At 39.4% G+C, this 14,957-nt stretch overlaps 1 protein-coding gene across 1 annotated transcript in view; it reads left to right on the top strand.

Annotated features, from left to right (window-relative positions):
- Nucleotides 1-12,800: 12,800 nt before the first annotated feature.
- Nucleotides 12,801-14,957, top strand: part of LOC129420327 (uncharacterized) — a 29,602-nt gene continuing 27,445 nt past the window's right edge. Inside the window, exons 1-4 of the mRNA XM_073867210.1 lie at nt 12,801-12,880; nt 12,994-13,058; nt 13,190-13,216; nt 13,430-13,480. Coding sequence (XP_073723311.1) covers nt 13,010-13,058; nt 13,190-13,216; nt 13,430-13,480 — 127 coding nt within the window. The 5' untranslated portion in view covers nt 12,801-12,880; nt 12,994-13,009. The remainder of the gene's footprint in view (nt 12,881-12,993; nt 13,059-13,189; nt 13,217-13,429; nt 13,481-14,957) is intronic.

The following is a 14,957-nucleotide window of genomic DNA, read 5'->3' as shown; positions in this document are numbered from 1 at the left end:
AATGCCAAATGGCAGACGTTTGAAACAAAACCGGCCTATAGGGGTGATGAAGGTTGTCAATTTTTGGCAGCCTGGGGTCCAGAGTGGAGAAAACCTTGGCTCCTGTCAGCTTCGTTGTAATATCATCCAGTGTGGGCAAAATGTAACGTTCGCGTTTCACTCCCTTATTCAAGCATTTCAAAACCACACACACTCTGACCTCGTCCTTGTTGCATTTTGGAGCGGGCACCATTGGGGCACACCAGTCTGTCGGCTCTGTAACTTCCTCAATAATATTTGGCTTTGACTTTGTGGTTGCTCTCAGAAATAGTTCTCCAATAAAAAATGAATCCTCATCTGAATCCATAACAGCCTCTGCTCTAACTTGTTTTAGCATCTTGGATTTACACACAGCCTCGAAATTTCTGCATCCTTTGTTACGGGCTAGACAGCTTTCCTTTTTATCATGCATCCTATTCATCTCTGACAGTTCGGTTTATTCTCACCGTATTTCTGTCCTTGCAGTGATTTATCATAGCTCCTCCGTGTGCTATTGTACTGTTTCCGTCTCACCTCATTCACTGTAGTTTCCACACGCTCTGCACTTTGTTGTTTCACTTGTTCACTTTGCCGTGCAAGCTGGATGGCTCTCTCCAGAGTCAGGTCCGCCTCTAGCTGTTTTTGTGACACCTCTTTGTCCATTATTCCGATGACGATCCGGTCCCGGATCTGCTCATCCTTTCCCGCACCGAACTCCCAGTGCTGCGCGAGCTCGTACAGGCCACACACAAAAGCTTCCACTGTCTCACCGGCCCTTTGTGTTAGGAACGACACAACTCAAGAATCCCAATGCAGAGGGTTTTAATGAATAACACAGTTTTGTCAGTGGGTATGTATAATAGAAAAACACTCAATGTCTTCATGTAATGTATGTGTGTATGTATGTAAAGGCAAAAACACTCAAGTGGGAAACACAGCAGGGCTGTAGGACATCCACTATCCGTAGACACTCGATGTTATCTTCACGGGGCACAGAGAGAGTTTCCTGGCGGGGCACAGAGAGAGAGAGGCGGTCAGAGACTTCAGCAGAGTCCGTGCTGGACAGCGCACTGTAGCAGTCCGAGTATAACGCAGAATTACGCACCCGAGAGCGCACTGCGGCTGGACAGCGCAAGGTGTAGACAGGCGCTCGGAGAATCCACAGACAGAGTGTACAAAGAGGCTTGACGGTTGACACACCAATCGGGAGAGACGGACAGCGGGACGGGGAATCTGAAGAGGCAAAGGCAGCAGAGAGCACGGTGAATAATCCAAATTTAATAATTAGAAACAGATACTTGACACGACAGGACTAGAACTAGACAAGCTAGCGGGCAGGTACATACAAAGACGAACTTGCAAAGAACAAAGGAAACGAGGGGAATTTAAATCAAACCGGATTGGACAATAATAAGAATCAGGTGTGGGACGCTGGTGAGAAAAGTCAGAGATAATGAGATCACCAGGTGGAAGACGTGCACGTGTGGAGCTGTCAAAACAAGAACACAACACATAGTGAAACAAAGACAAAGCAGCCAATAAGACCGAAATCATGACACTTTGGCTGCGTTTATGAAAACAGGCGCGATCGTGGATTACGTTTCTTTTCGGGACAAAGTGTTCGTCAAACTTCTGCATCACTAGATCAAACTCATACTCTGGATGTGGCATGGCCTCGGTTGCTGCAGGAAACACAAACGAGCTGTAAATAGGTTCGGCATCTCTCCCCATCGAGTACAAAAGTGAGTTCACCTGCACTTCGTTGCTCTCTTTATCCAGTTTTGATGCGACTCTAAACCGGGAGAATCTTTGCCGCCATGTGACCCACTCCGCTGGCTGCGAGAAATCGAACGGCTCGGGAGGTCCAAACTTTGCCATCTTGCTCTTAATGTCAGCGTGAAGTCCTTAATTCTGACACCATGTCATGTTAAGAGGCAATACACAAAACGTAATCCTCATTAAAGATAGTTTATTTAACTACAGCACAGAGTAACGTAAGCCATGCGCTTATACTCTCACAATAATAACCAAGCCCCTCCCTCTAGTTGTTCACATACCCACAACTATGGGGCTGTTTACACTTGGTATTAAAGATGTGTTTTCATCGATCGGATCACAAGTGGACGAGAGAGACACATTACGTTTACACCTGGTATTCAAATCCATCTCTTTTGTCCACCTTGACCGCTTCTGTCCTTAATACTGTGAGGGGGTGGACTGGGAGACGGTGGGCGAGTCTCTCTACTGTCATTCAAACCCGAACGGGAGTAATTATGAGCTTATATGCACGCAAACTAATATTATGTCGGAGTGCACTGCTTGTTTAGCAAGTAAACATGCTGCACAGTGTTTTGTACATGTGTATGTTAGAGCTTTCTCTGAATTTTCAGCGCAATTGATGAAATAGGATCACGCAACTTTCACACACTTTCAAAACAAAACTACGGAGATCAGCCGCTTTAGTTTTATCAATGAAAGGCTAAAAATAGCGCTATTCATGCCAGAAGTAAAAAAAAAGATGTAAAACTTGTGTTTAATACCTCAGATTAGATAAATGGGCGGAGAGAAGGCGGTCGCGTGTGGCTGTTCGAACACATTCAACCACACGTGTGTTCCGCAACTCCAAAGCGATCCGATCGAAAGTGGTTTCGACTACCTCTGGATGTGGTCGAAAGTGGACGAGCTCAAAACGTTTTGAACACCGTTTACACTTGGCATTAACGTCGTCCACTTGTGACCCGATCGACGAAAACGCATGTTAATGCCAAGTGTAAACAGCCTCTGTGGTTGCTTAGTAGGCACAAAAGGCAATCTCACAACAGGCAGCATAACACTTCTGTATGTTTATCTAAGAAAAATCCTCTTTCGTTCATTAAATTAAAGCTTTCATTATATTCATATTTTATTATTCATATTCACATTGATCTATTGCTGTATAAAATATTGGGTCCAATCTATATGATCGACAGTGGTGGAGTGGTTCATGTAGGTTGTCTACAAATTGGAAGGTTCGTGGTTCAATCCACGGCTACAACTGACCAGGTTTCGAGGTGTCCTTGAGCAAGACCGAGGGGCAACCTTCCGATCTCTCTTATGAAGCCATTACAGAAGTGACTTAAACTGCAATTCATCAACTGGCTGCTTGAGGCTGGCCCCAAAAGGGAGTCAATTCCCATAGACCACCATGTTAAAAATGGCCAACTTTACAGTAGAAAATAATATGTTTACAGCCTGGTACAAAAAGTGTTTTTGGTCTATATAGCTAATTTTGCCCTGCATGACAACTGTGAAGAGTATGATTTTTTTTGTAACTCATCCATTTAAATTATATTAAGCCTTAAAGTTCTGCATAATTAAGGGCGTAGTCACTGCTGTCACTAGACTTTCAGCAACCAGCCACCTCAGCTTCACCCATGTCCCTCCTCTTTACCCATTTTCAGTTTTTCCGCAAGTGATTCGCGGTGACGCGCGGCCAAGTTGGCGACGGCAGGCAACGTCTACTTTAAGCTTCAAAAATGATGTTCACAAACCAATGGGTGACGTCATCGACACTACGTCCATATTTTTATGGTCTATGAGCAAGACACCTAACTCCAGCTGCTCCCGATGAGCCGGATGGTGCCTTGCATGGCTGAAACTGCTGTTGGTGGGTGAATGTGAGGCAATATGTAAAGCGCTTTGGATGGCCATTGGTCTATCAAAGCGCTATATAAATGCAGTCCATTTACCATTTTTGAAATATTTTCTTCATTATTCAAATACTGACAGGATGATTGCTACAAAACCATCTTTGGATACAAATTATTTTTTTTTACATCAAAATGGATTTTGATAAAACCAAGAAGTGTCTGTCAGTATGTCGATGGTTGGGTAAAACCGATAAAACTATTTTTTCAGTGCAAACTTAAAAAGCAAATAGTCTGTCAGAGTAATGTAGTCGTGTAAGTCTGGAGGAATCTTGATCAACTACATAGTTTCAACAATTACCTGTAAACTTCATTTATTGTTTAACTGGCAGCACAAACTTCAGTTTGGGAACTTTACATTGAAGTTGCTTTGCAGCATTTTATCTGCTTTTGTTTCCGGAAGTAAGCACATATTTCTTCTGTTCATTTGAAACCACAATAAACCACAAACTTTAACCCCACAAGCAAAGAAAACACAATGTACATCACAACTGAATTGAATTGAATTCTGATGCTATAGTTACAACTAAACAACAGGGACTTTTTTATTTATGTCCTTTACTTTGTTGCCAAACTTGTTGTTGAAGTTAAACCAGAGCAGATTAAATACGACAATAAAGTTTGTTAACATACATGCAACTATATAGTATATTTATAAAACTGCTAAATATCTGTAAATAAATAATGTTATATTTTTGAATAATGCATACACAAAACACCAGACAGCTGCACTAAACAACTCGAATAAGCGTACATAAAGAAACGTATATCATAAAGCAGTTTGTTGTAGTTTCAAGTATCTTATTTATCAATATTGATAAGAGCCTAAATCAGTTTCTGACTCTTTATAATCACTCATTTTATTTGTTAGGTATTAGATTGTACATTTACATTTCATGTGTATCATATAAGCAAATTATCATAAAAAAACTGACTTTTAGAAAGTGAAAGACACAAAAAGAGTAAAGTGGAATTAAAACTGCAAGCAGTGATGGAAGGGCCCTCGCACACCTGACACCGCCACGCCGTGGCATGAGAAGAATTAAAGGGAACAGTAGTAAATAGGCATTTAAGCATGTAAACATAGGTGAACCATTTAAAAGTGTAGTATAATGTGCCACATTTCCTGTTGCTAATTACAAATGACAGCGAGGTAGCATCGTGTAAGATAGCATGAGAGAGAGAGAGTGAGTGAGCGAGTGTGTGTGTGTATGAGTGACTACATGTAAATATTGGCACGTAGATGTGTTCTGTCCAGGACTCTTATCAATCATGTGAAGTTTGGGACAAATCCGACATTGCATTATCATTGTAAACATGTTACTTCCTGTTACCAGCTGGTGGCACTATGACCGTAACTGACTATTGGCATCATAAGTGACTATCAGTGATGGGAGTAACGCGTTACTGTAACTCCACTATTTTTTTAAATCAAGTAACGCAATTACAATTACTGAAATTTAAATGAGTTCGTTACGCGCGTTACTCTATTTTGTAAAAAATAGACAAGACATATCTGATGTCGCAGGACTGTAGTTGGCGGCGCAATGATTCATTACACTTCATCATAGCTGACAGTGCATATAGAATGAACATGAAAAATCTAAACGGGACAACATACCTTTGTTTAAAAATTGTGCGCAAGTCATAATCCATCCGGTCTCATGTTTGTAAATTATCTTCACCAAGCAATCGCAGTATGACATCAACTTGCATTTGTAGTCCACAAAGGTAATAAATCTAAGAAATGATCATATATTCTTAGATGTTTACATCGGCTTCATGGAAGAGAACGATCCGCGATTGTTGTTTCCACTAAAATATTCACACTGCGGTGTACACCCGTGTTAAAACTCCATAGTATGTGTGAGCTCGCTTTTAGTTTTAGTTTCAGTCTCTCCGTATCCGAACAAAAAATCCACTCGCTCTGTGTCCATCTGACAAAACAATCCACTCGCTCTGTGTCCGTCCGACAAAACAATCCATGTAGCCTACTCCGTTTTCTGAATAAATATCTTCCTTTAATCCTGTGTATCATTTAAATCCAACAGAAAACAAACAATATATGACCAAAGAGCGCAGTCCCTGTGGCAAGCTTCACAAGCTGTGTTCCAATTCAAGTGCTGCACCCTACTAAGCATGCAATAAAAGGTGAGCACTTGCCCATTCAAGGCGCTCAGAAGTTCGCGAAGAGAACTGAAATGAGACGGTCTAACCTTCGGAGGACCCATAATTTGCCTCATCTGCTGCACACGCATCGTGCCTGTCAGCAGGACACAGCGGAGACGTTTCTAACTTATTAAAATAAATATGAAATCAGAAAAATTATAATTTATTTTAGAAAATTTGACATGTTTACACAATTGTCTCCAAATGTTTAAAGAGACACTACACAATTTTAACACATTTTATATTTTTGTAAACATGCAGAATATTTGTCTAAATGGTCTAAATGATATACATAAATAAACTAAGTTTAAATATTAAGATAATTTCTAACAAAAATATTCAAAGGTTGAATCTAAAGCAAAATAGGCTCCTACAGTATGTGATATATTAGAGTCTTACGTGTAAAATAGCCCATCCATATCATTTTACTGTTTGACTGTTCAGTACTGTTCATATTTACATTTAAAAAGCAGACATAAAAGTAACTTAAAAGTTACTTTTCTAAGTAACTAATTACTTTTGATATACAGTAACCGGTAGAGTAATTCAGTTACTTTTAAAAGAAGTAATTAGTAACTGTAACTAATTACTAATTTTTTAGTAACTTGCCCAACACTGGTGACTATTGACATGTAGATGTGTTCAGTCCAGGACTCTTATTAATCATGTGAAGTTAGGGAAAGATCGGACATTGCATAATCAGTCTAAACATGTCACTTCCTGTTGTCAGCTGGTGGCGCTATAACCATAAGTGACTATTGACATGTAGATGTGTTCAGTCCAGGACTCTTATTAATCATGTGAAGTTTGGGACAGATCAGACATTGCATAATCAGTGTAAACATGTCACTTCCTGTTGTCAGCTGGTGGCGCTATAACCATAAGTGACTATTGACATGTAGATGTGTTCAGTCCAGGACTCTTATTAATCATGTGAAGTTAGGGAAAGATCGGACATTGCATAATCAGTGTAAACATGTCACTTCCTGTTGCCAGCTGGTGGCGCTATAACCATAAGTGACTATTGACATGTAGATGTGTTCACTCCAGGACTCTTATTAATCATGTGAAGTTTGGGACAGATCAGACATTGGATAATCATTGTAAACATGTCACTTCCTGTTGCCAGCTGGTGGCGCTATAACCATAAGTGACTATTGACATGTAGATGTGTTCAGGTCATGACTCTTAGCAATCATGTGAAGTTTGGGACAGATCAGACATTGGATAATCATTGTAAACATGTCACTTCCTGTTGCCAGCTGGTGGCGCTATAACCATAAGTGACTAATGACATGTAGATGTGTTCACTCCAGGACTCTTATTAATCATGTGAAGTTTGGGACAGATCAGACATTGGATAATCATTGTAAACATGTCACTTCCTGTTGCCAGCTGGTGGCGCTATAACCATAAGTGACTATTGACATGTAGATGTGTTCAGTCCAGGACTCTTATTAATCATGTGAAGTTTGGGACAGATCAGACATTGGATAATCATTGTAAACATGTCACTTCCTGTTGCCAGCTGGTGGCGCTATAACCATAAGTGACTATTGACATGTAGATGTGTTCAGGTCATGACTCTTAGCAATCATGTGAAGTTTGGGACAGATCGGACACTGTATGCCTGAGTTCCAGCAACCTGTTTCATAGCGAAACATCAAACTTTGGCTGGCCGAAATAGACACAAATTTTAATATAGAATCAAATCCTTCGCAATTTAGCATCACAAAGGCCTTAAGATGACACTCTCCAAATATGATGATGATCCGACGAAAACTGTAGGAGGAGTTAGTTAAAGTATGACTGCTGGAAATGAGAAAAACTGAGCCAAAATCTGAGAAATAATTCAAAATAGCTGACTTCCTGTTTGGTTTAGGGCGTTGCTCCAAGAGACTTTTTTGTAGGGCTTGTAATAATACATGAGCATACCGAAATTCGTACATGTAAGTTAAACACAGTCCAAGGGCTGCTTCATTCAATATTTGAAAGTGGCGCTAAAACATGTTCCTTCAGGTTGCCAGCTGGTGGCGCTATGGCTATAAATGAAAATTGTTATGTAGATGTGTTCAGGTCAGGACTCTTAGCAATCATGTGAAATTTGGGACAGATCGGACACTGTATACATGAGTTCCAGCAACTTCCTGTTTCATTGGAAAACATCAAACTTTGTCGGGCCAGAACCGACACAAATTTTTACGTAGAGTCAAATCCTTCGCAATTTAGCATCACAAAGGCCTTAAGATGACACTCACCAAATAAGAAGATTATACGACGAAAACTGTAGGAGGAGTTAGATAAAGTATGACGCCTGGAAATGACAAAAACTGCGCCCAAATCACAAAAATAACTCCGAATAGCTGACTTCCTGTTTGGTTTACGGCTTCGCTCCAAGAGACTTTTTTGTAGGTCTTGTCATGCTACTGACGCGTACCGAATTTCGTAATTGTACGTCAAACACAGTCCGAGGGCTGCTTCTTTGAAAATTTGTAGGTGGCGCTATAGAGCCATTTTCTCACGCCTAATTCTAAAGCATACACCACATGTAAATTTTCATCACTCTTGACATCTGTGCAAAATTTCATGAGTTTTCGAGTATGTTTAGGCCCTCTAAAGTCCCGCTGAAGTCGGAGAAAAAGAAAAAAAATAATAAATATAGCTGCAAGCAGCAATGGCAGGCCCTCGCACGTTTTTTTACCGCTACACGGTGCGTCCGAGAAAACGATGCACGGTGGGCAAGGGCATCAAGTGGGTAAAATATCAGTGGGCTATTTAATGTTGTTTCTGAGCCATTTGGGGACTGTAGGTAAAAGAAACCCCACATTTAGATAAACCGGGGCGCTAGTGAGCCACTTAATAGACACGCCTTTATCTGACCTTTTTGTCAACACTTAACAGCTGACAACTCTGATGTGTGTGCCAAATATAAAGTTCAACTAAGCACGCCAAGAGCCTTAAACATGCCTGAAATTAAAGTAACGTTTGACGCGTTGCCATGGGAACAGCATTTGAGATATCAAAAATCCCTTCGCAATTTAGCGTCTACAATGTCTCAGCATCATGTTGACCACTTTTTGTGTCAATCGCATGAATCCCATACGAGGAGTATTTAAAGGTTCACAGCATGTAACAGTCAGCCTTATATATGCTGGAAAGTGAAAGCAAAGTTTGACGCGTTGCCATGGGAACAGCGTTTGAGATATCAAAAATCCCTTCGCAATTTATCATCTACAATGTCTCATTATTATGTTGCCCACTTCTGAAGTCAATCACATTATTTCCTCAGGAGGAGTATTTAAAAGTTTACCGCATGCAGATGTAAGGTTTAAATATGCCTTAAAAACGAAAGTAAAGTTTGACAGGTTGCCATGGGAACAGCTTTTGAGATATCAAAAATCCCTTCGCAATTTATCATCTACAATGTCTCGGCATCATGTTGACCACTTTTGGTAACAATCGCATGAAAATCCTAGAAGGAGTATTGAAAAGAACATCGCATGGAACTGTGAAAAAAAATCACCTTTGTGACTGACACACTTCCTGGCGTCTGGTGGTGGCGCTATACACGGGAGTCACAATAGGCACATCAATGCGATCGGAATCTTTAGACGAACAAACTTCCCGCATGGCATCACAATAAGATATTTTTTGCCTCAGATATTAGACACTTCCTGTTTCTCTGATTTCGCCACAACTTTGTCGCCTCGCCATGGCAGAACCGTTCGAGATATCAAAAATCCCTTCGCAATTTAGCAAGTCCAATGTCTCGACATCATGTTCACCACTTTTGGTGTCAATCGCATTCATCCTCTAGGAGGAGTATTTAAAAGTTCACCGCATGCATTTTTTAAACAATCCAAAATGGCGGACTTCCTGTTGGGCGGAGCTAAAATGTTAGAGGGCGAAAGTTGTTCGGGTCGATGAGATCTATATGCGTACCAACTTTCGTAAATGTGCGTACATGTTTGCCCGATCTGCGCACTACTGTTTGTTTTTGCATTACAGGGGGCGCTACAGAGCCCCCGTGCCACGCCCGTGTTCCAGCCTTTGTCTGTTCGCAATGACGGACGACTTTAACGTCTGTGCCAAATTTCAAGAGTTTTCGAGTATGTTAAGGCACCCAAAATGCCCCAAAGTGTTAAAAAAAATAAAAATAAAAAAAAAAATAAAAATAAAAAAAAAAAAAATAATAAATTCGAGCAAAAACAATAGGGCTTCGCACCTTTCGGTGCAGGCCATTCTGGCCTGCTCCTCGGTGCTCGGGCCCTAATTAAAGCTGCAAGCAGCGATGGAAGGGCCCTCGCACGCATGTGCACCGCCACCCTATGGCATTAGTTAAGCCGTGAACCAGGGGGATATGAATTAAAGTGGGTAAATATAGGTGGATATTTAAAGGAAAATTGATGTGCCACACTGCCTGTGCGCAGCAGGTGGCGCTATGACTGTACCTGATTATTGTTATATTGACGTGTTCAGGCCGGGACCCTTATCAAACTTGTGAAGTCGGGAGCAGATCAGATAATGTGTGCCTGAATTACAACCGCTTCCTGTTTCATGGCGAAATATCACACTTTGCCAGGCTGCCATGGACACACCCTTCAACGAAAAGTCAAGATGTTCACAATTTATCACCGCAAAGGGCTTAACATCAGTCTGACCAAATATGATGATGATTTGATTAAATCTCTAAGTGCAGTAAATCACAGCGTAAAACATGGCATTTCCTGCTACCTCTAGGTGGTGCTATGACTGAAGCTGAATATTGGCATTAAAATGTGTGCAGGTCAAGACCCTTATCAAACATGTGAAGCGTGGGGCAGATTGGACATTGTATGCCTTAGTTATAACAACTTCCTGTTTCATGGCGAAAACGCTGAACTTTGTCAGGCCGCCACGGACACACCCTACAACGAAAAGTCAAAAGCTCCGCAATTTAACACCGCAAAGGCCTTTAGATGAGATTGGCGAAATATGATGACGATCTAATAAAATCCCTAGGAGGAGTTCGTTAAAGTACGAAGCCTGGAAATGACCAAATTTGCACAGAAATCACAGCAAAAATTAAAAATGTCCGACTTCCTGTGGGGTTTAGAGCTTAGCTCCAAGAGACTTTTTTGTAGGTCTTGGGGTGATAGATGATTCTACCAAATTTCATATCTGTATGGTTTTCGTAGTGGGGGGGCTGTTCTTTTGAAATTTTGCAGGTGGCGCTATCGAGCCATTTCTACACGCCCACTTCTGGCGCCTTTGCCACATGTAATTTTTCGCCACTTCTGACGTGTGTGCAACATTTTATGACTTTTTGAGCTTGTTTAGCCTGTCAAAAATGGGATTCATTTAGCGATACTTTGCGAGGCCGCCACGGACATGCCCTTTAATGAAAAGTCAAGGTCGTTGCTTTTTATCATCACACAAGGTCTTGAGATTACACTGGTGAAATATGATGTTGATATGGTTAAATATCTAAGAGCAGTAAGTCACAGCGTAAAACATGGTATTTCCGGCTGCCTCTAGGTGGCGCTATAAGTGTTACTGAGTTATGCCATGTTGATGTGTTCAGGCCTGGACCCTTATCAAAGTTGTGAAGTCAGGGGCAGATCGGACAATGTATGCCTGAATTACATCAGCTTCCTGTTTCATGGCGAAACATCACATTTTGCCAGGCCGCCACGGACACGCCCTCCAACGAAAAGTCAAAAGCTCCGCAATTTAGCATCGCAAAGGCCTTTAGATGAGACTGACCAAATATGATGATGATCGGATTAAATCTCTAGGAGGAGTTCATTAAAGTACTACGCTTCGAAATGTCAAAAAATGACAGAGAATATTCAAAATGGCCGACTTCCTGTGGGGTTTAGAGCTTAGCTCCAAGAGACTTTTTTGAAGGTCTTGGGGTGATAGATGACCATACCAAATTTCGTATCTGTAAGTTTTTCGTAGTGGGGGGGCTGTTCTCTTGAAATTTTGCAGGTGGCGCTATCGAGCCATTTTTACACGCCCACTTCTGACGCCTATACTACATGTAAATTTTCGCCACTTCTGACGCGTGTGCAAATTTTCATGAGTTTTCGGGTATGTTTAGGCCCTCAAAAATGCGATCCATTTCGGAGAAGAAGAAGAAGAAGAAGAAGAAGAAGAAGAAGAAGAAAAATAATAATAAACAGAGCAAAAACAATAGGGCTTTGCACCCACGGTGCAGGCCATTCTGGCCTGCTCCTCGGTGCTCGGGCCCTAATAACTCCTTGAAGAACAATAGGGTCCTCACACCCCGGTGTGCTCGGGCCCTAATAATGGTGAATATCTTTAAATGTGGGGTTAGTTACTTTTCAAGATCAGAATCCTGAATGATTACTTCATTAGAAAGATGATGTTTCTGCAGATCATTTACAAGACCTTACTGATTAATTACATACTATAGGCACACAATTTTTAAATATTTTTTTTTTTTATAAAAAAACATTATCAGAGATTAGTTACAGAGTGGCTTTACTGTCATTTTAATATCTTCTGAAACACAGCAGGATGATGATGAAGAGTTTATGTGAGGCGCGTGTGTGGACGTCTGCGGTGCTGATATCTTGTGTGGTGTAAATGTCTGGTGAGATTTCCAATAAAGTTTCTTTAAAACAATACGTATTTACAAGATTGAAAGCTTTTATAAAATTGAGAGACAATTAAATAGTTGTGATTTACAAAGTTAGCCTGATAGCCTTCAGTGGTAAAAACTTTGTGTGTTTGTGTGGGAATTAGTACCTTATTCATTTATTCAATCACCTTTATTCATGCCAAGACAAAGAACAAGGAAACAAACTTTAAATAACAAAAGTCTTTGTCTTATGAAGTGAAAGTATTTAAAGTATTGTTGAATAATGTGTGGTTCCAGTAAATCTCCACCCACATTTATGTATAAAAACACAGATTTGAACACCTGCAGCATCACTGTTCTGCTTCATCTGTTGAAGAGAGACTCAGTGATTTTGCTCTGCAGTAGCTTTTCATCACAGGTTAATTTAATTCTCATCATGTTTACTTTTTTATTTTTAATGAATCAGTTTGGTCGTGTAAAAGAATTTTCTTTAAACAGTGTATTAAATATACAAACATTATGTGTGTGCAGGTGCAGGTTTTTCACAATGAGGTTTTTAATCTCATTGTCTGTGTGTCTGCTGGTGCTGTTTAATGGTGAGTGTTTAACACATCTTTAAATACATAACTGATGAATCTGTCTTGTGTTTGAGAATGATTAAAACATGTGAAGTATTATTTGCTAATATTATAACTTATGATCATAATACATATTTTGTATTCAACAGGTGAAATAATCAATGGACAAACAACAGGTACTGTGATCAATCTTTTACTGTAATGACATTTGTTTTCTTGCTCTCCTTTGCTAGTCAAAGAAATGTTGTTTAAAGAGGGTTATTAACAAAGATATTAATCATTCTTAAAAAAATATTGTTCAAATATAATTTTAAAACATTGATTTTTTATTTAAAATTAAACCTTGTTATATTTTACTGGTGAAATAATCAATAATCATTAATCAACAGTTGAAGTAACCACTGAAGAAACAACAACAACAACAATTGTACCAACAACAGGTACTGTGATAAATTTTCTACACTTCATATAATCTTTACTGTAATAACATTTACTTTATCTATTGTTTCCTAACTATCCATTGTCAATATAATACAAATTGTTTAAACATGGTTACAAATATTAAACATTCTTAAAAATATAAATTATGTTAAAATATACTGGGCCCTATTTTAACGATCTGAAACATAATTGCGAAGCGCAAAGCGCAAGTGACTTTGTGGGCGGATCTTGGGTTGCTATTTTCCCGGCTGCGTCCACCCTCACCGCTGAAAGCAAGGAAACGCAAGCAGTCCAACCCCAAAGTACACTTACAAATCAAGTTCACATACATTAAGGTTTCTTATGAAAACATTTTAATTATTATCTACATAAAATAAACATAATACAGACAAACAACAAACTTATGAAAATATTTTAATCGTTATTTGTATGATAATTTTTTAACGCAGCCACACAATAAATAAAAACTATTACCACAATGCTCACCACAATGATTTCCCTTATCTCATGTGTTAATATTTTTTATTGTAACAATTTATGATTTGCAAAAATAACTGTTGCATCTGTGTAGATTAGATAAGCAAGGTGTGTGCGCGTTGTGCATGCTATACATTACGGTCAAGCATGCGCCCTTAAAATAGCATAATGAACAACACGCAATGCGCAACTGACCAGAAAAAACTAGTCTAAAGTCAGTGGCGCATTGCGCGTTGTTCATTATGCTATTTTAAGGGCAGATGCTTGACCATAATGTATAGCGTGCACAACGTGCACACACTTTGCAATTGTTTTTTGAAACTGCAAAATAGCATCGGGGATGGCGCAACATGCCTCCTTTTTGTGCTGAACCGCCCAGGGAGCGCAAGTTCATTCCCTAGTTTGCCGACGTGCGTCTGTGGAGGGAAAAACCCGCTGTGCGCCGGTGCAAAATACGAATGAAACATGCGTCACTGACAAAGTCAATTGCGCTGGGTGCAAGATAGGGCCCACTATGTTAAATTATATTATGTTAAAAAATATTTTTGAAAAAGTGTTGTTGATTTTACATTTGAAATTAAACTTTGTTATTTTTTTACAAGTCCACAACAGAGTTTTGTTTCAGACGGCTAATAAACATTGTTATTTACTGTAACTGGACAAAAAAATTTTTTGTTGATTTTACTTTTTATTGCATTTAAAGTTTACATCAACAAATCATTTATTTCAAGTTATTTCTTAAAATTTAAGCTGGAACAAAGGTCATTGAGTCATTAATTTTATAAATTATTAGTTGATTAAAACATTTTAGTGTGACTAAATGATATATAAATAATAAAAATAATGATCCAAATATATTAATATATTTGAGTGTTATTATTACTTTGGTTTTATCAATGGTTTATTAAACATAAAATGTAGTTCTTTTTTTCCAAGCTTAATTTTATACATACAAACCTGGGCCGGGTTTCCCAAAAGCATCGTAAGGCTAAGTTGATC

Source organism: Misgurnus anguillicaudatus, chromosome 4 (genome assembly GCF_027580225.2).
Source record: "Misgurnus anguillicaudatus chromosome 4, ASM2758022v2, whole genome shotgun sequence".
Lineage (NCBI taxonomy): Eukaryota > Metazoa > Chordata > Actinopteri > Cypriniformes > Cobitidae > Misgurnus > Misgurnus anguillicaudatus.
The sequence above is the reverse complement of the archived record's forward strand: the minus strand, read 5'-3'. Positions and strand labels throughout refer to the sequence as shown.